The sequence below is a fragment of the Mytilus californianus genome, unplaced genomic scaffold, assembly GCF_021869535.1.
Source record: "Mytilus californianus isolate M0D057914Y unplaced genomic scaffold, xbMytCali1.0.p SCAF_5, whole genome shotgun sequence".
NCBI classification, from domain to species: Eukaryota; Metazoa; Mollusca; class Bivalvia; order Mytilida; family Mytilidae; genus Mytilus; species Mytilus californianus.
This window is the reverse complement of record NW_026262701.1, coordinates 70,219,138-70,240,019: the sequence shown is the minus strand read 5'-3', so window position 1 is coordinate 70,240,019 and position 20,882 is coordinate 70,219,138. Positions and strand designations below refer to the sequence as shown.

The following is a 20,882-nucleotide window of genomic DNA, read 5'->3' as shown; positions in this document are numbered from 1 at the left end:
CACTTTGTTCTAGTACACCAATTCTTTCTTTACAAGATGCGACTTCTACATCAACAGTTTTAAATTTCGTATCAAAGGTGCTTATTCGTTGTTCTATCGAGTCTAGTTTTGTCAATTTTGTTTCTACACCTATAAGTCTCTTGTTTATTTCATGCAACAGAGATTCAAATCCAGGCGAGACTGGTGGGAGAGGCGGTGGGGGTAGGAAGGTAGGTGACTGCGGGTATTGGTGGAACTGTTGAAACGGCTGGTATGAAATAGGTGTACTGGGTTGTTGTGGTGTACTTGTGTATTGACACCCTGGGTTAATCGATTGATTCATGGTGAGCTGATTATCAATGTTAAGTTGTGAATTGTTATTGTCGTTTAAACATGACAAGGCTTCACTAATTGTATTAGATAACAGTACCTTTGGCTCGTTGTTGTGTCGACATTTTTCTTTGTTTGAAAAGGCGGGTGAACTGTACTGATCTGAAGAAGAACTTCCAGAGAACAGATTTTGTCTCTTTCTTTTATTTGGTTTATTTGGTTTACCTCTTCTACTTCTCGGCATTACTCTACTGATAAATCCAAGATGAAATCACTTTGCAATTCATATTTTACGCCAAATTTATTCTCTTGAAAATTTTCACTGCCATTTATGCTCGCGCATGCGCATGTGATAAAGCACATGTTGATGTTTCTAGTACATGTTATGATTAATTACATCAAAACAATTACAAGGTATCAAAGAATTGATTTTGATTGCAATTAAAACTTTGAAGGTTCGCTGTTACAAAAAAAGGCAAGCTATAAAATAAAGTAGATTTATAAAATCTAAAGATCCGGATCATATAAAAATAGGAAGATGTGGTATGATTACCAATGAGACAACTCTTCACCAAAGACCAAATGACGTAGAAGTTAACAACTATAGGTCACCGTATGACCTTCAACAATGAGCAAAACCCATACCCATAAGATCATTTATACAAATGAATGTGGTAACTTCCTATGAATAAATTTTTCAATTGAACAATGCTCTTAAAATTTTCATTGCATCTATGTTGATATTTTTAACTGATATACAGCAAACTAACAATATACCAAAAAACGTAGGCTACTTACTGTACAGTTTTTAGACCATCGGATAGCCAGTTTTTCTGTCGAAGGTCTATGGTTCTCTCCGGAAACTCCGACTTCCTCCACCCATAAATACTGGCCGCCACGAAATAACCAATAGTATGGAAATTGGCGTTAAAACGCCAAAACAAATCAATCAATCAATATGTATTACACTTAATTTCCCTCGGTCAACGGACACATCTTCCCATGTAACATCGCGCAAAAAATACCAACGGACTGAAGTTGATAAACAATTGGTTTAGCTTAAAATGACAATATGCTTATACATAATATTCGAATAAAGGAGGAAACAAGAACCAAACCACATGCTGTACTAAAATTGATTATAAACATAGAAAATTACAACAGAAAAACTATATCCAAACCAATGAGGTCAAGCTATAGTTATAGGAGCCTGGTTTCAGTGAGAGGCTGCTATACTAAAATGATACCAATTAATTTTCTTGTATATTATTTTTTACTTGAGAACCGAGCTCAAATGCAAAATTTCATTTTTATCGAAGGATTTCTTGCAGACAAAATAGTAAGCATAATACTACGCCTTGTTCGTTCACAATGCGATTTGACAAATGAGAAAACGGATATAACCTCACAATAACCATTGCTATTATATACAACGTGAGTAACATTGACAAGGGTAAATAAGGTCCAATATTCTGTAATTCTGTACATCATTTCTGAAAATACTTCAAGCAAATCCGAGTCAGACTTATAATGTTTCCAAGAAACCCATGTTCTTTTAAAATTTCATCAAATTACTTAATAGTTAATCAATATGGCACCCATTACTGTTTAAAAATAAAATGCAAGCAACCATGGTACATGTAACATTTCTAAGGATGTATATTTTTTGTAGAATTATATAATTTTTCAAGGAATTCATGAAGGTTGTGTAATGTTACTCTATAACATTAATCTGGTATAAGTTCTCTTTTAAGGGACCCTGTATTTTAGGGTTGGGGATTTGAATTGAGACTCATTATGGCCTCATTACATCATGACACTATTTCTGGAGTACTTATTGTATAATCATGAGCAACCTGAACTTGATTGAAGGTTTCCATAAGACAAACGGCTGACACCAAATAAAGGGACATGCAAACTCATAAGTCGAAAAAAAACTGACAACGCCATGGCTAAAAAAGAAAGAGACCAACAGACAAACAACAGTACACAAAACACAACACAACATAGAAAACTATAGACTAAGCAACACGAACCCCACTAAAAACCCGGGGTGATCTCATGTGCTCCGGAAGCGTAGGCAGAATCCTGCTCCACATGTGGCATCCGTCGTGTTGCTCGTGTAAGTACAAACCCGGTGAAAAGTCTAATTCGGTAGGTCACATTCGGGGGAAAGAGGACGGGATTGTGGTTACGACAATTGGAACATGTCCGTCATCATCTGTGAAACAGATATTCCATAACGGTCAACAAACTCGTGATGACGTCCGTAAAATTTACGAATGATTTCAACTTCACCAATTGGAACTCTTGGTTTAATAGCTTCCTTGTGAGCAGCAACCCTCTATCAAGGAAATTATTATAGGAAATACAAGCCCTGGAGTATCGTATCAACTGGGAGATATATACTCCGAGTGCAGGCGCTGCTGGAATGTTCCTACATAGAAATGGAAAGTTCACAATTGGGAAACTGAAATCATCTCTTTCGTCGTAAAGTTTTGTTTTCAACCGATCCTCATTGTCAATATCTAGATGTAAGTCAAGATATGAGACAGACTTACTTGTATCTGTTGTATCCTTTATCTCAAGTTCGGTGGAATAGATGCGTGAAACGTAGTCACCAAACTTTGAATTATTTAGTCAGAGAACATCATGTCTATACAGTGGAAAAGGAAGTTAAAGGATATTGCTTACTTTTTTGCTTTGTTCCTACGAAGCTCCTGTATGAAGTCAGCCTCATTTGAATAAAGGAACAACTCGACAAGAAGAGGAGCACAGTTGGTTCCCATGTCGATTGTTTGTTGAAACACATGTCCTCCAAACGTAACATATATGTTGTCAATCAAGAAATCAAGCATCTTTTTAATGTCAGTTACATAGAATTTTTTTGTTTGAATCAGAGTGATTTTTTTACAAAGTACGATTTATCCCTCCCTAAGACAAGATAATTGTATCTACGTTGGCCATTTTTTTTTATGAAATTAAGTAGGACCAACTCTTTTAATTTGTCTTTTAGATTAGAATGGGGAATACTTGTGTAAAGTGTAGAAAAGTGGAATGTTTTAATACTTTGCATGATGTAAGAGTCTTAGATTGTTTTTACTCTAAAACATCTTCGGAACTTTTTAGTAGCCACATATGATTCACGTCACCACTAGAATATGAAGTTTCACAATAACATTGAAGCCCGGCTTTTATTGCTGATAGAATTGATGTTAATAATTCAGAAAGAGGTTTCGTGGAGCACTTGGAAGACCAAGCAATATATAGTCGTTTGTAAAGACACTTATTTAATTTACGTATCCAATACCTAGTTCTTCATCTTTGGTTGAAATTCCAAAGTAACATAGCACAGACCTATGATTATCCATGATTTCCTCCATGGTGAGTGTCGTTGGGGTAAATGTTGAGTTTCCAAGTGAATTGTCAATACCTTATTCATTTATAAAGCAGTTTATGTAATGTGATATACACACAAAAACGATATTGTTGGGGGTAACAATCGACCTCTCAACATCTTCGTCTTATTTTAATTTTGTGTTGTTGTGGTTCGTGCATGTCGATCTGACTTTTACAGTTCGTTCTAATGTTGTGCTGTTACACCGCAGTCCGAAGTTAGGCGAGGATTAATTGCCTCAAAACATGTTTTAACACCATCGCATTCTTTGTGTCCCTGTTCACAGTCAGGATTCTGAAATACAGTGGTTGTCATTGGTTCATATTGGTTGCTTTTTTTCATCTTTCTTGTATGTTTATTATTTTTAGCATAAATCAGGCCGTTGGTTGTTCTCTGTTGGATAGTTTCACATTTGTCATGCCAGGGCATTAATATATGGTATAGGTTTTGTTGGAGGCCATACTGTGACCTTTAGTTGTCTGCATCTTCGTCCTTTGTTCTCTGATCGATTTTTTCTCATTGGCAATCATTAATACCACATCTCCTCATTTTTATAAGATCAACTTTGACTGAGGGTTGCAAACTAATTTTTAGTGCAATTTCCCATCTTAGAAACTGCAAATTAAGTGGCTATTTCGTTGCTGAACTACTCAGTAGATACAATACTGACTGTAAACTTTTATTACACGGTTTGTAAGCATGGTCCTTATAATGTAAAACTTCTTTCACAATTGTTTGAGTAAGGTTGAAGAAATATGATTAATGTACTTTAGAAAAGTATGCAATACACAGGACTTTGGAGGGTCTAAAACGCGGGAGTGTAAATTTAGATTGACATGTCATTTATCTAGAACGGCTCATCATAAACTTAAAGTTGATTCGTATTTTCAAAGCATAAATACAGTGTACTGTAACAAGTTTATTTTAAAATTCATATTTTCCAAAAATTTGACCAGACGCCTTGTTAAGAGTGAATGTGTCAATCCGATTTTGTAACTTTGAACTAAAATTCACGGAAAAAAGATTCAACCCGGTCAAAAGCTTTACATGTAATAGAATTTCTAAAAGACAATTTTACTAACAAATGACATGATATGATAGCAATGCATCAAGTAAAATGGGGAAAATCTGGACCGGAAGCCTCCCTTGTATTGAAATCCCAAAATCAAATTTTTAATTTTGAACAAGAATCTATAAAACTGATTATTAGTTTCAATTATACTTAGTAAAATTTTATTGGTGCTGAAACATTTAATCAATGAAAAAAATTATGTGCACCGTACAGTACAGTGGCGCTATATTTCTTGATAACAAATGTATTAAGAAAAAGAAAAAGAAAAATATTAAAAAAAAAAAACAACCCAAAAATGAAAAAAAAAGTAAAAAAAAAAGAAATAAACATAAAAGCAAGTAATTTGCTGAAAATGTAACTTATGCAGGGAGCTTATATTAAGTACATTTACAAGATCTTTAAAACGATTAGCTTCCGGGTTACGGCGGTTGCCTTGGTCCCCCATTAATGTTCTGTCTAGAACCCGCTGACATCCTGCCGAAAGTTGCTTCAAATTATAAACTGCTTCTTTAAACCACTGTATATGATGACACCACCTTCAAGCATTTTTTCAGGATAAGAAAACTTCTCTTAAAATTTGTTACTTTATTCATGTTTTGTTCTTACGAACGACAAAAAAGAAATCACTTCATTTTTTTGTGTACCAGTTACATTCCAACAGCACTTGCATATGGCATATAGATATCGCAGTTGATATACTAAAAGCATAAATAATCAATCGTAAAACACATTATAAACTACCCAATTGTGCAATTTTGACTGTTAATCATGCATGGGTCATTTTAATCTGTTGTAATATTGATTGCTCACAGTATACTTTCTATTTTAACTTTTCAAATATTTATTCTCATTAGATCTTACAAATCATCGTCGTGGGTAAAGAATAGCACCGTGCCTCTGTAAAAGTTGAAATTCTGTCTCTCTAGCCCAGATTTTGACCCGAACTATTCGGAGAACTGCCTGGTCAGTAAACTGACAACAATTTCTTAGCTACAGAGAAATTTCCAATCTTTATATCAAAATTACATATAATTCCACGTCGGATTCAACGTGAGAAGATAAGCTTGGTAAGCATGGTATAAAAGCACGCTTTTACCATGTGGATATATCAAACTCAAAATACTCCCGCCAAAATGTGGTCGATTCTTGTCTTTCTAGTTTACGTGTTGACAACTACTGCTCAAATAGTCAGACCCGGTGGATGTCCAAAAGCTGTTACTCAAACCACGCTTGATTTACCACAAGTAAGTTTTTTTTTCTTTAAGTATACTTATTTTCATTTGAACAAGAACTCAGCTATCATTATCGTTTCTTTCTTTTCACATTGTGAGATATACCTTGCGCAATTTTTGGAGATTACGAGTTTGCCGCTTTAAAATTAGAATAGCTGTTGTATAAAGTTTTGGTGTGGATTGAGATTTAAACAAACTTTGATCTGTGAATAAGAATACACGTATGTTTCAAGTTTGTTTGACAGAGAATGGACTTTTATATTATCGGACAACGAATGATAGCATTGTAGAAAGTACTCACCAGTTATTTATGATAAATATAAAATAGTTCCACATATTTATACTTTTGAGAACATCTGCAGGAAACCATTGTTACAAGGTTAATTTAAAAAAAAGAAAACTTTTAATACCAAAGTGTGATTATTATTTTCTTTTTTATATTATCAGTACCTAGGAAACTGGTATGAAATATACAAATTTTGGGCAATTTTTGAAGTTGGACAAAAATGTGTAGAAGCCCACTATACACTGAAGGATAACGGCCATGTCAAAGTGGAAAACTCTGGTACCAGGTGAGTTTAACAATGATATATGATAATCAGTGGTATTGTCGCATAAGGATATTTACAATAACAAAGAAGCGATAATGAACCTAAAACAAATCTTGCCCGAATAGTTGGTTTAGACAAAAAGTAATGTGCTTTTTTTTTTGTTATCCTGTAAAACTTGAAATACTTTTGTTGTTCGTATACTAAAATAAAAATTACGTGTATATATAACGTTAAATATTATAGTTCCTCATTTGACCATCATTGATAGGAAGTTGTTCACTAATCATTAAGTTTAGTGTACGCCTTCCCAGAATGTTTTAGAATTTGAAACTCAAATTCTCTCACGAACTTAAAAAGGAGTAAACAAACAAAAAAACGGAAGAACTCTCCCTGTTTTTTGGCTAGAATAAACACATTTTGAAAATAAATAATGCAGCACACTGAGGAATGATTCTGAAACATTGTTGATATTGCTAGTGATAGGTTGTGTTCTGGTGTTTATTTTATTGTTACGGTTTTCTATCTTCTTTTTTTGCAGATTTGGAAGCAAAGTTGAAGCATTGGGTGATCTTTATATGCCAGACTCTAACCGCCCTGCTAATCTGAAAGTTAAGTTTGGTAACAGTAAGTATCTACTAAAAGTTTTTACATACAATGATTACTTTTTACATACAATTATTGCTTTTACATACAATGATTACTGTTTACATACAATGATTATTTTTTACATACTATTATTGCTTAACATACAGTGATTACTTTTTACATACAATTATTTTTGCATACAGTGATTACTTTTTACATACAATGATTACTTTTTACATACTATTATTGCTTTTACATACACTGATTACTTTTTACATACAGTGATTACTTTTACATACAGTGATTACAATTTACATACAATAATTGCTTTCCATATACAATGATTACTTTCTACATACAATGATTATTTGTTGCATGCAATTATTGCTTTTTACATACAATGATTACTTTTAACTTACATTGATTGCTTTTTACATACAATGATTACTTTTTACATACACTGATTACTTTTTACATCCACTGATTACTTTTGACATACATTGATTACCTTTTACTTACGGTGATTACTTATTACTTACAATGATTACTTTTTACATACAATGATTATGTTTTACTAAAGACGATTACTTTTTACATACAATTATTGCTTTCTACATACAATGATTACTTTTTATATTCAATCATTACTTTTTACATACAATAGAAGATTACAATTATGATTGCTTTTTTATTTTATTGCAGGTGCTCCATATGGAGACTACTGGGTGTTGGATACTGATTATAAAAACTATACATTGATTTACTCATGTGGTTCTTTACTTGGACCACTCGGACATGTAGAGTCAGCGTGGATATTAGGTAGACAGAGGACTTTGGAACAATCTATTGTAGACAAACTTTTTGCTAAAGCCAAATCTTTTGGAATAAATACAGACCATTTTTCAAAGACCGATCAAAGTGGTTGTTAAAAGACATTATTTCTTGTGATATTATAACCTGTTTTTGTTTTGTTTTGTTATTTTTCAAAAAAAATTATTCAATAAAGAATATGTTTTTTGTTACGAGTACTTCGATTCCATACTGATTAAAAATTGTATATATTCGACTAAGTAAACCTTTATGACGTTTTTGAGGGATATAACCAGTGTGTATTTGACAAAGAATACAACCCCAAATCTCCTCCAAATAAAACCCAAACCAAACCAAACAGAACAAATAAAATCTAATGAAAATAACAAGGCTATACATTTCTTTCTATTTAGTTTACAAGACCAAAACATGTTTTTAATCCGAAGACGTATTCGAAAAATAAAATGATGAAATATATAAAAGGATTTTTTATTTAGTCAATTGATGACTGAGGCATTCTTGTCTGGTCAATTGTTCTGAGTGTAAGTTCTATATATTTTTCATTTATACTAGTACCCCTTTACTAAAGGTACAGCATATTCTGGCGGCAAAATTGATGTCATACTATAGTTGGTAGTTCTGTAATTTTTTATTTTTTTTTCTTTTTTTTTGGGGGGGGGGGGGGGGCTTTAAGTCTTAAATCTTTTTGTTAGTTGTTAATAGTGGGCTTTCTATCGTTCTGATGAGTTTAGCATTTTTCAACTGATTTTTAACAGTTTGTTCTTATGTTGTGTTGTTGCACTACTGTCCCAGGTTAGCTGGAAATTGGGCGCCCGCAAACATGTTTAACGCCACCAAATTCTTAATGTGCATGTCCCAAGTCAGGAGCCTGAAATTCAGTGGTTGTCGTTTGTTGCTGTTTATTATGTTTGTTTTTCATTTATTGTTTTGTATATGACAGGCCGTTAGTTCTATCGTTTGAGTTGTTTTACATTTGTCATGTCGGGGCCTTTTACAGCTTGCTATGCTATGTGGTATGGGTTTTGCTCATCGTTGAAGGCCGTACGGTGTAACAGTTGTTTCATTGACAATCTTTCCAGATCTTATTATTTTTACATTATCCAAAATATATTTTGCGTCTTTGGTTACGAGCATACCTTAGAAATCTGAGGGATCAACCATTTTGTTTTTTGGGGGCATGGAAGTGCTCTTAGGTCCTAGATTTCATTTCAATCAAGAGCATAACTTTTTTCTTGTAAGATGCTGTCTTGGATTTTTCTACAAAAACTCAATATTTGGATAGATAAATACAGTACTTAATCGGTTCAAGATAGTCAAAGAACGATTGCAAGTTTAATATTGAAGACGTATAGGAGCAAATGCAATTGTCGGGAAGTGTCTCCCACTTAGATGGAACCCGGTTATCAATCATTTAAATAAATTGAAAGCAAACCCAAGATTTTGAGTTCGAGTCCTACATATTAAACTTAATAGTCGAGAAACACAACTAGTGGAAAATTATAATGAAATCTTGATAGTTTTTTGTTGAAATGTTGCTTGTAGTCAGTCTCACATGAGCTGTTTTATTGTGATAGTTTGGGAACTGTGCCCCTCATATTAAAAATTTATTCCATTACTGTTATGATCACATTTTTTTTAGCAAAACACAAGACACAACAAAATCCACTTGATAGATATGTTTATCTCTGTTTATTAATGGTAGATTTTTTCGAATTGATCACACCAGAGTGCAGACACGAATGACTTCCATTTATTGGGGTTATTTGGAAATAGGTCCTATCATTTAATAAAATAAAAACCCTATATATGTTGAAAGCACATGGCAGAGTATTTAGAATTTCCCATAGTCAATGTATAACCACTTATATTTAAATGCAAGTGACTTGACTGTGTGGTATTTTTCCTCAATTGAATATCAGAACTGAATTGAAAAAATTTAACGCTCGCAACTATATTAAATTGAAACTAGAGGTTCATCTGGATATTTGTTCATCTTTGACTATGACCACTTTCTATCATTGCATACTATAATATAATGCATGACTAAAATATTTTTGTTGTTGATCTTGTATTGCTGATAATTTTGTCTGTTTATTTTTTATTTTTTGCCAAAAACACAACAACAAAAAATCATTTTTCAAAAGCAGTAACTGCTTTATGAAGTGGACTGACAATTTTGACTTAATTGACTTTTTTCTTGTTCGGTCTTGCTGATTATTTTTACTGCTAATTGTTTCATTCCATCTTCTATAGTTTAAATTTTTTTAAATTTTTTTTTAAAGCATTAAAATCGTCATTTAAGATCTATTACTCCTATCTTTAGCGGTTTTCAAGATATTAGATAAAACTTGCATTTCACCCCTGTGTTCTATGTTTAACCAGGTCTTTATGTTTGTTGGCAGGTGTGGCCAAATTTGGTTCCAATTGGCCTAGTAGTTTCAATGGAGACATGTTTTGTTAAAGTTAACGGACGACGAACGACGGACTCCAAGTGATGAAAATTGCTGACTTTATCCTTCGGGTCAGGTTGGCTGAAAATAAGAGGATACAAGGGAAAATCAAACATAACATAAGTCGAAAAAGGACAGATAAAAAACATGAACAATAGACAAAATAGACAAAAGTCAAAGTCCCAAAAAACTCTATACGGAAAACTTAAGATCGACCAACATGAAATATATTAAAATACACAGGGGTGAACTGAAAAGCTCAGAAATGGCAGGCAGTTTCTGTTCACTCTAAAATTGCCTGTTTATAAATTTTGAAATTATAAAGAAACTAAGGTTCCAACTCCCTCAGGCAAAGCTGACCTTAGATGGATTTGGCTATTTTTTTAGATCCTTTTGATCATATAGTTCATCAACTGTATCGGTTCTTATACATCCTTGGCTTTTACATATTCGGCTTCGAACGTTCCTGATGAAGATAAATCTAGAAAAGCTCTTCGGACGCAAGACATGTTTTTTTATAAGGTGTTGTTTTCATTTTTTAATGGGAAAATGGTTGGTTACTTGGTGGCATACATAGGCTTTTTAGTATCAGCGGCGTAGGTTTGCAAACATTGTTTTTCATATAAGTGACGAGATGTATTTTCAAATAACAAGTCTTTCAGAGTTTATCACAGGACTTTGGTGGGGTTCGTATTGCTTAATCTTTATTTTTCTGTGTAATGTTTTGTGGACTATTGTAGTTGTTAGTCTTTTTTTGTTGTCATAGTGTTTTTCTTCAACCTTGAATGTTTTGTAGACATGTTGGTATCTTCTCCCTTTTCTTGGAACAAAGTTAATGACATTGTCATAGTGTTATGACATTGTCACAGTGTTATGACATTGTCATAGTGTTATGACATTGTTGTAACACATCGAAAAGCCATCAGAAGAAATCTATCAAAATCTCTTAAACAACCAATGAGTAGTCAGTGAAATTATTGAACGTCAATTTCATCATATTTGAAGTATGAGGATAATGCAAAAATGAAATATATCATCTGCCAATCAACACAATAAACAAGTAGAAAGTATATGTAGAAGCCTACTTTATAAAACAGTCGTTCGTACTAAAAGTAGGGGACTCGTAATTGAGTTTTAAACTGTATTATCAAATCTTATTTTAAGTTAGGTTATCAAAACTTTACAGTGTATGCTTTCTTCTTGTTAGTTATACATCATTGTTATACTATGTTTTGTTATTTTGTCACAAATCATGTCAGTTGAGTTATATGACTATGAAGTTTTGAATTTGACTGCGTGTACTCATTGTGTTATTTTTTTCGTGGTATGAAATCTACAAATTTTGGGCAATTTTTGAAGTTGTATAAAACTGCATTCAAATATTCTTTCCTTCAAGATCTTGCACAAATTTGTCTTGATGAAATTGATCAAATTTTGTTCTGTCAAAAATAGAAAATTTCGTCCTGTAAGCACATTTTTGACTCAAACTATGACTTTAATAGTTCAAGGATACTAGTCAGTGAACTTAATAAACAATTTCCCTAACCACAGTGGAATGTCCATTCTTGATAAAATTTCTTTTCAAAACAAAATTACATAAAATTTCACGTCGGGTTCAACGTGAGGAAGATAAGCTTGTAAACATGGTATAAAAGCATGCTTTTAAAATGTGATATCACAAACAAAAAATACTCCCGCCAAGATGTGGTCAATTCTTGTCTTCCTTGTTTGTGTGTGGGCAACTGCTGCTCAGGTTGTCAGACCTGGTGGATGTCCAAAGACTGTCACTCAAACCACACTCGATTTACCACAAGTAAGATTTTAATTAAAAAAAATATTCTCTCATTTTACCCTTACCCAGCATCAAAATACCGAAAACTTAATTGTTACCTACATATTATATTAAAGCATTATTTTAGAGGTTAATAATATCCACAAAAACAACGAAGAGATTATGGCGCGCGGAATATCTTACCATTCTGCACGGGGGGGGGGGGGGGGGGGGGTCAAAACAATAGGATATTTGATCAAACAAGGCCTTTTGCATTATTGGGCAAAAGATGACAATGTCTTGTCTGTTAATTTTATAATTAATTGATGAGCACTTCATATGTATCACCATAGCAATATCTCTTATTGGCAATTAGCTAAATGGAAATAGAAACTCTTAATCAACTTTTTGATATTATTTTCAGTACCTCGGAAACTGGTATGAAATCTACAAATTTTGGGCAATTTTTGAAGTTGGACAAAAATGTGTAGAAGCCAACTACCAAATTAAGAACAACAGTCATATTAGAGTGGATAACGCAGGTGTCAGGTGAATATATCAATAAATCTATTACATCTTCTTATATCTATGTATTGTCGCATATGTAAATATGTTATGATAATGCAAACAGATTGTGATAATCTGGGTAAACAAATGGAAATGAAAAGAAAAAGGATTATAAATAGGTTTGAAACAATTTTTTTGCTTCAAGAGTTAACTGAACTCCAGAAGAAATGAAAATTAATTGACAATTGAATGTTTCTATATTTCATAATGGGTGGAATTTATGTCGCTTTTCATAATTTAATTGCAATCTTAAAAAAAAATTATATCATTTTGTAGATCTGGCAGCAAAGTAGAAGCAATAGGTGACCTCTATATGCCAGACACTAACCATCCTGCTAATTTAAAAGTCAAATTTGCTGAAAGTAAGTATTTTTCTTAAATTCAAATGCTTAAAAACAGTAAATCTTTTTAAATTTTGCACATTTTGAGTATTTTATCTAAAAATGGATGGAAGAACATTACAAATTGTACCAAGAGTATAAAGTTTTCTCATCGTATGTCAATCAGTGCATAATTGTACAAACATAACTATACGCAATTTTGTATCGAAAATTAATATTTTCACAGAATTTTATTGAACTAATATTATTCTAAACCAGATAACTAGTAAAAACAATTCGAGTTCAAAGAAATTTTATTAATGTTCAAATTGACGCTATCACATACGATCTTTACTCTGTATCTGATTTTATGTTTGATTGTTGTACACAAGTACAAACATGCGGTAGTTTAAAGCGTTTATAATGTTTCAGCAATATATTTTGTTCGTAATGGCCAGTCGTTGTAGAATTTATTGTTTTGGGTCCTTTTTAAGGGTCCAGTAAGGTACCTCCTTAGGTCATAAGGTCACGTTAAAAACTTGTCTCGGGTCACCAAGTCACTTTTAAGCAAACTATACAGTTCTAAACTGATCTAATTTTCGGTTTTGAACATTTTTAAAGGCCACAGGTCTTTTTAAATGAGACATCAGGTCGTAAGGTCGCCCAACGAACCCCCCAAGGGTCGCGAGGTCGCCCACCGAACCTCTAAGGTCGCAGGTCGGATTCGATCATGTTGAAGCCACCTTTTTACCTCTAGTATTTAATGTTTGGTGTGCGTTTTGTATTTGCTCGTTTGGTTCGTCTTATACTATTTACCAGATATTATATTTTCTGAATTAAGAATAAGAATTTTCAGAGGGAAAGGTAAAACCATAAAGAATTTTGATCTGTTAATGTCCCATAATTCCACTTTCTGATAAATGATTAATTATAATAGTGCATGGACAATGATATTTGATATGAATATCTACCCATGGACGGTAGGTTTTTCGATACCTTTGATCCTGAAGACATACATACTAGTAAAATATAAATGGATATATTATTTTGAAAAATATGCGCAATAAAGTTTTTGTTTTGTTTCACTGACAAATGTCAATTTCTTTCATTCAGCAACTTCAAACGGCATATTTTTTTCACCGAATATTAAAATTCAGCAGAATCTGTTCAAAACGAATGGGGAATAAATGGCCTGCATAGACATTATGAATAAATACGTTAGTTTTCAAAAAATTGTCAGTCAGAAATAACGTTAATATGCATAAATACGTTAGTTTTTAACAAATTGTCAGTCAGAAATAACGTTAATTTTCAACAAATTGTCAGTCAGAAATAACGTTAATATGCATAAATACGTTAGTTTTCAACAAATTATCAGTCAGAAATAACGTTAATATGCATAAATACGTTAGTTTTTAACAAATTATCAGTCAGAAATAACGTTAATATGCATAAATACGTTAGTTTTTAACAAATTGTCAGTCAGAAATAACGTTAATATGCATAAATACGTTAGTTTTCAACAAATTGTCAGTCAGAAATAACGTTAATATGCATACATACGTTAGTTTTTAACAAATTGTCAGTCAGAAATAACGTCATTGACTAACTAAAGAGAAAACTTTTAATTTATTTTAGGTGCTCCATATGGAGACTACTGGGTATTAGACACGGATTATAAAAACTATACATTGATTTACTCATGCGGTCCTTTCCTTGGACCACTCGGACATGTAGAGTTTGCATGGATACTAAGTAGACAAAGGACTCTGGATCAATCTATTGTGGACAAACTTATGGCCAAGGCCAAAGCTTTTGGAATAGACATAGGTCATTTTTCAAAGACCGATCAAACTGGATGTTAAAAGACAATTATTTTTTGTGATAATTTATTCCGTTTTATATCTTTGTTATTTCTAAATAAAATCATTTCTAAAGAATTTGAGCGTTCATACACCTGTAAACCCCACCAAATTATGTAGGTGCTTGGCCCAAGCTAGGAGCATGTTATCCAGTAGATATCGCCCATAGTTGTATGTACTAATTAGCTCAAATCAGGTCGTTAAAATATGCGAAAGATATCAAAGAGACAATTAATATTCTTTAGCCGGAGAGAAACTGATAAAACCATAGAAAGTAAACTAAAATTTTTTAAAAAAAAACACGGAAAACGACGAAATGACCGATTGAAAAACAGTCTATACAACACTATATAGAAATGTAACGACTGAGCAACAAGAACCTCACAAAAAAAAAAACGGGTTAGTGTTCTCTTTTCATATTATTTCACAGTTTGTTATTATGGAGCCTTTTATAGCTCAGTACACGGTATATATGGACGTTACTCATTGTTTAAGGCCGTACGACCTGTAGTGGTTTGCATCCTTGTCCTCTGGTATTTGGTGAAACCATGGAAGTAACATGAAAAAATGTCAATGTAATATACTTCCATGGTGAAAAGTTGTTTAATTAGAAATTATACCCCATCTGGTATGTTTATATTCATTTATTTATCTAATATTTGTTTGTGGCGTGCCTCCATACTAATTTAAAATTTCAAGTGTATATATTCTGTCGCAGTAAATCTTTATGTGAAAAACAAGTTAATATACCTAACATTCCCTTCCCGCTGATGGTTTTCTTTTGCTGAACACGTATTGCCAACTTCACCTTAACCGTTATTACCACTTATTCTTGGATGTAACTTTTATGGTATTGAGGAAAAATTTGGAAGCTCAACATATTTTCTTAAAAGAGCACTAGTTCTTACATGGTTCCGTTTCTGTGTAACATCAAATTGCTGTAATAAGTATAAACATGTATGCCATATAAAGGCAAAAGATAAGACTCGTAAATAAAGTAAATTGCAAGAAAGTTCATCTGTTATGACGTGCATAAGTCAGGATGGGTGACCGGTAGTAATATTGCAACGTTTGCTCCAATTGGAGATAAATGCAAAGTAAACACAAAACAACACATTGACAGCTATATATATATATATATATGTGCGTTGGGGAAAAAGCTGACATTATCATATTCAGTATATTTCAATTATTGAGCAACCCAATTTAATTCCAAAAAATATTATACACAGGGTCGGATCCAGGATTTTAGGTTAGGGGACGCAAACTTAAATTTTTTTGAGGTAAAATTATCGAAATATTCTTTACTAAGCTGAAGACAACCCATGCTTTTCAAATTTTAGGGGGGGGGGGGGCGCACGCCCGTCACGCCCCCGCCTGAATCCGCCCCTGATACAGTGGTTATGAAATATTGATATGATAATTGGCTTTCATCTGTTCAATTCAAACAGCCTAGTACATGAGCCTGCACCGATCACCTGGAAAAACTGTATAGCATTAAAATAATTAACAAGTGTCAGCCATCTTTTACACACTAAGTAAGGTTTTGACCAATGTATGACCCAGACCCGCTTGAAGAACATTAAACAAATACTGAAAAGTAGTTAAAAGACATAAACCACTATATGGATTCACTTGACGATTTCTTGTAGGCCTTGCCTTGACGATCAATTTTGCTGCTACAAGTTTCTATCTATTGCAGATTTCAAGATAACTGCCAGAAAAAGAGGTAAATATCATCATTTAAGGGCAATAACTCCTATTAAATGTTGTTTGACATTTTTTGTTATTTGACTTATTTGCAGATCTGGTCTTGCTAATCATGTTTGATGTTCACATTTTTCTTTATCTTTTAAAGTTTTCAAGATTTTACAATCAAACTTCGTAAGTCAATAAAAGACCTTCAATAGCATGTCCAAAATAAAATTAAAAAAAGACGAAAAAACAGCTAACACATACACTACACAGAAAACTAAAGATTGAGCACCTTCAACTCAAATTTACAACAACAAAAAAACAATTGAGGTTTAATCTCATGTACTCCAGAAGGGTAAGCAGGCCCTGTTCTACAATTGTGACAACCCTATTAAAATCAAATGACTTAGTTTCCGTGTTATAACACTCGGTGCTGTTGATTCTATACAATACAAATTTATGAACCACCAAAAACACAAATATCAATTTGCAGATAATACTGACAATATATCACATGGTCGGTTTAAAAATTTTGCTTATCAAAATAAATGATCTAATATTGTAATAGCTTTTGACTTTCGTCGTTTATTTGCATATCCATATTCTGTAATATTGGTGTTTCTGAGTATTCGTACACACGTAGTGAACAATGGAAATACGCCAAACAGAAACAGTTTAAAAAGCTAGTTTTAAATCTGTAATTGAAATAAACGAATGAACAGAGGAAACAACAACTATGACAAATACATAAAGCTCATAGTTCAACAGTAAATGCAAAAAGGCATCATTATTTGACATGAGTTTATCAATCCAACTTTGAACTTTTGACATACGATTGTGATGTTTTTAAAATCTTAAATTCATTTCTCCAGTTGTGTATTCTATCAAGTTATCGATATACTGAGTTAAAATGGGAACGCAGGCTAACATAAAACTGGAGTTTACCGACGATGGAATTACGATAATACGAATGTTGAACGGGGAAAATCGACTGAATAATTCTTTTCTTCAGGAATTCAACAATACTTTGGATCTTGTGCTTGAGTAAGTGAACATTTTCTTATATCCCAATTGTTTGTTAAACAGATAAGTTTAAAATGTGGAACGGTCCACATTTTGACACTATTTACCGTACGAATAGATTTATTAGGGGCACATTACATGTTAACTTATTCTTAAGCTCACTTTAGACACTGCTAGGGAATCAGAAAAATATATGCATTGATAAAATAACATTCAAATCTATGGTCGCATGCAGATTAAAGAGTTTTCGAAGTCTTAAGCCCTGGAAATGGAGAGTCAAGCGTTGAAGCAATGAACAGCTGAAAATATAAAGTCGAGGTCAAGATTTTTGTATCGAATGTCCTCCTCCTCCTTTAGTCGTCCCTATTTAGTCGATATTATAACACAAAAACAGGTAGAAAGCATAGGTTCCTTTATTAAAAAGTCATTGGCACTAAGGATAGGGGACTCATAATTGAATTTTGAACTATTTTCATTAGTTTGTTTAATATGATTATACATGCTTTTTTCTTGTCATTATGTTAATGTTGTTTTTGTCACAAATCGTATAAGTTGGTTTATATGGCAATAAAAGTTTGATTTGATTTGATTTGATTATATTTTTCTTTATGATACAAGCACTTTTTTAGTTGCCTTTTTCACAATATATAATAATAGTTGCACCAACCTTTGTTAGGAATGTAATATTTAAAACATGTTAAAAATATTTCCAGTTTGATTTTTTTTTCAGAAATAAAGATTGCAAGGCCCTAATAACAACTTCAGAAGGAAAATTTTACAGTAATGGCATAGATTTGAAATGGATGACGCCATTAACAGACGAAAAGAGGGATCAGTTCAGAGCATCCCTAGCAGATTCGATATGGAGGATTATGCACTTTCCAATTCCAACTGTAGCAGCATTAAATGGTTTGTTTTAAACTTTGAATTGATTACTTTGAAAAGAAGAAATTCTATGTATTGCTACCTTGGGCTCTCATGGCTTTTGACGGAATTGAACAAAACGAAGTATAGATCTGATTATAGAGTTCACCATGGGCATATGACCAAATGACGACCCGGTTTTTTTGGCGTGATCATTTAATGTTTTGCTTAAAATTTTATGGATTTTGGGCTTTTTAGTTATTCGTTGCCAGTAATCGTGTTAATATTTGAATACATCTATGGATATATATATATATTTTAATAAATAGTACGTGATAACCGGACACGAACCCTTATTTTCATATTACAAAATTTAAAGTCGAGTGTAATTTTACCTTTGAAAACACGGAGATCTAAATTAAAAAGTTTTTAATATTATTTTGCTCTTGTGCAGAATTGATGCCCGTGTAGAAGTTTATTTCAAAACAAAAATCCGCAGTAAAACCCATTAATGCTCTTTGATTACACTCACACACACTTAGACACATTCATTTTTGACAAAGTGAACTGTTAAATAGCAAGTGTTAGAAAATGTTTTACGAAAATGAGAAATGTTAATATTAATAGCTGAAGAAATTTGTGAGGTAATCTTTTTTAATACTACTGGATTTTTAATGTATTGTCATATCTCCAGATGTATTAATATTTTAGGTCATACATTTGCTGGTGGTGCATTCCTTGCAATGGGGCATGATTACAGGGTGATGCGGTCAGATCGAGGATGGATATGCTGGAATGAAGTTCACATGAATTTACCAATTAAAGAGGATATACGAGATGTTATTAAGTAAGATTGTTCCCTAACTGCCATTTATTTTTTGGTAAAGATAATATCATTACTTATATTGTTTGTTGATCTGCACTTTCATCTTCAACCTTAAAAAAATCAATTCCCCATAAATAGAATTGATTGACCGGGATGAGGATCTGTCACTTATTATTTAGTGTCCAATGTCTCAAGCTTATAAAAGGCGATGAGAAAGGAAAAATTAATTGAATAAAGACAAGAATTCTGTTCAGTATTCTAAAGAGTATGAACAAAACTGTTGTACATTTAGTTCAACAACAAGCATCATTTCTTTAATCAATTAAACAGTTTTTGTTTAATTGAATTTGTTCGATTGTTTGTTTTATTAACTTAACTTACTATGGCAAATACTTCGTACATATTCAGTAGGATATATAGCTTAGAATCGAAACGTTAAACAAACAAAGGTATTCAAATATAATTTTTTTCAATTTCAGCAACAAAATTTGGAATGTTGATGCTCACCGTGAAGCTATTGTATTTGGAAGGAGAATTACGGCACCAGAAGCTAAAACGTTAGGCCTTGTTGATTCAGTTGTAGACATTGAAAATCTTCTCCAGGAGGCAAAACGTTTGGCAAAGCATGCACTTGGGAATAATAACATTGACAGGGAAGCATTAGCAATGATGAAAAGGAATACTTACACAAGACAAGTTTATGCCTCCAAATTGTGACACGCTTGCAATGACTTTAACCAAATATATGCATTATTTAGGTTCAAATGTAACTGTACAGTTGTATTCACAATAAATATATGATGTTTTAAGCATTTAGTATATTATTTAAGTACCTAGATAAAAGAGGATGTGAAACGTGAGTCAATAAGACAGCAAACTTACGCTACGATTAAAAACTATTTTTTTTATAGTCCATTCAATTTATGCACAACCTTTCGGACTCGGAAAGATTTTAAGCTTGACATATTATACAAACACCTGCTTTTTTGTTGGAGACTATAAGTTACCCTCTAGATGTCTTTTGGGTTTTTCTTGTGCCGTTGGGTTGTTGTCTCGTTTACGCATACCCAAAATCTATTTTTATTCATCTATATAATATAAAATTAGGTGATATGGTATGATTGACAATGAGACAACATAGTCCAGATGAAGTGGATTTAAGCAACAAAAGCACTATACGAACTTCAACAATGAGCCAAATCCATACCGATTGTAGTCAGCTATACAAAAAAAATGAAACAAACAAAAACAATGGCCTAATTTATGACAAAACAATGACAGACAGCAACCAACGACAACCACTGAAATACAGACTCTTAAATTAGGACAACCACATGTAGAATTTTGCGGCGTTAAACATGTTGTGAACGCTCTCAACTCTCATAACCTAGGACAGTGGTGTAACAGCCCAACATAAGAACAAACTGTAAAAATCGGTTGGAAATGGCTTGAATCATCAGATTGGCACAGAGTACAAGCAAAATACAACTAATATGAAGACAAAAGACACAAAGGTCCGATCTTACA

At 32.7% G+C, this 20,882-nt stretch overlaps 4 protein-coding genes across 5 annotated transcripts in view; all 4 read left to right on the top strand.

Moving 5' to 3' along the window:
- The window catches only part of LOC127701343 (plasmanylethanolamine desaturase-like), a 429,461-nt gene that overhangs the window by 292,678 nt on the left and 115,901 nt on the right, over window positions 1-20,882 (top strand). The gene's annotated exons all lie outside the window — the stretch shown is intronic.
- LOC127702745 (apolipoprotein D-like) lies at window positions 5,912-8,101 on the top strand. The gene is made up of 4 exons (XM_052207050.1): window positions 5,912-6,022; window positions 6,458-6,582; window positions 7,100-7,185; window positions 7,849-8,101. Exons 1-4 carry the CDS (start codon window positions 5,912-5,914, stop codon window positions 8,073-8,075), a joined length of 549 nt encoding a protein of 182 aa, XP_052063010.1. The 3' UTR covers window positions 8,076-8,101.
- On the top strand, window positions 12,130-15,025 carry LOC127701367 (apolipoprotein D-like). Its single transcript, XM_052205263.1, has 4 exons — window positions 12,130-12,240; window positions 12,623-12,747; window positions 13,042-13,127; window positions 14,724-15,025. The coding sequence occupies exons 1-4, from the start codon at window positions 12,130-12,132 to the stop codon at window positions 14,948-14,950; spliced, it is 549 nt and encodes a 182-aa protein (XP_052061223.1). The 3' UTR covers window positions 14,951-15,025.
- Window positions 17,210-20,164, top strand: LOC127701353 (uncharacterized). Its single transcript, XM_052205245.1, has 4 exons — window positions 17,210-17,686; window positions 18,396-18,574; window positions 19,241-19,376; window positions 19,835-20,164. The coding sequence occupies exons 1-4, from the start codon at window positions 17,553-17,555 to the stop codon at window positions 20,070-20,072; spliced, it is 687 nt and encodes a 228-aa protein (XP_052061205.1). The 5' UTR covers window positions 17,210-17,552; the 3' UTR covers window positions 20,073-20,164.

Coding starts and splice junctions, on each gene's coding strand:
- LOC127702745 (XM_052207050.1), top strand. CDS start 5,912: ATGTGGTCGATTCTTGTCTTTCTAGTTTACGTGTTGACAACTACTGCT. Junction 6,583..7,099: donor GTGGAAAACTCTGGTACCAG/GTGAGTTTAACA, acceptor CTTTTTTTGCAG/ATTTGGAAGCAAAGTTGAAG. Junction 7,186..7,848: donor GAAAGTTAAGTTTGGTAACA/GTAAGTATCTAC, acceptor ATTTTATTGCAG/GTGCTCCATATGGAGACTAC.
- LOC127701367 (XM_052205263.1), top strand. CDS start 12,130: ATGTGGTCAATTCTTGTCTTCCTTGTTTGTGTGTGGGCAACTGCTGCT. Junction 12,241..12,622: donor CCACACTCGATTTACCACAA/GTAAGATTTTAA, acceptor TATTATTTTCAG/TACCTCGGAAACTGGTATGA. Junction 13,128..14,723: donor AAAAGTCAAATTTGCTGAAA/GTAAGTATTTTT, acceptor AATTTATTTTAG/GTGCTCCATATGGAGACTAC.
- LOC127701353 (XM_052205245.1), top strand. CDS start 17,553: ATGGGAACGCAGGCTAACATAAAACTGGAGTTTACCGACGATGGAATT. Junction 17,687..18,395: donor ACTTTGGATCTTGTGCTTGA/GTAAGTGAACAT, acceptor TTTTTTTTTCAG/AAATAAAGATTGCAAGGCCC. Junction 19,377..19,834: donor GATATACGAGATGTTATTAA/GTAAGATTGTTC, acceptor TTTCAATTTCAG/CAACAAAATTTGGAATGTTG.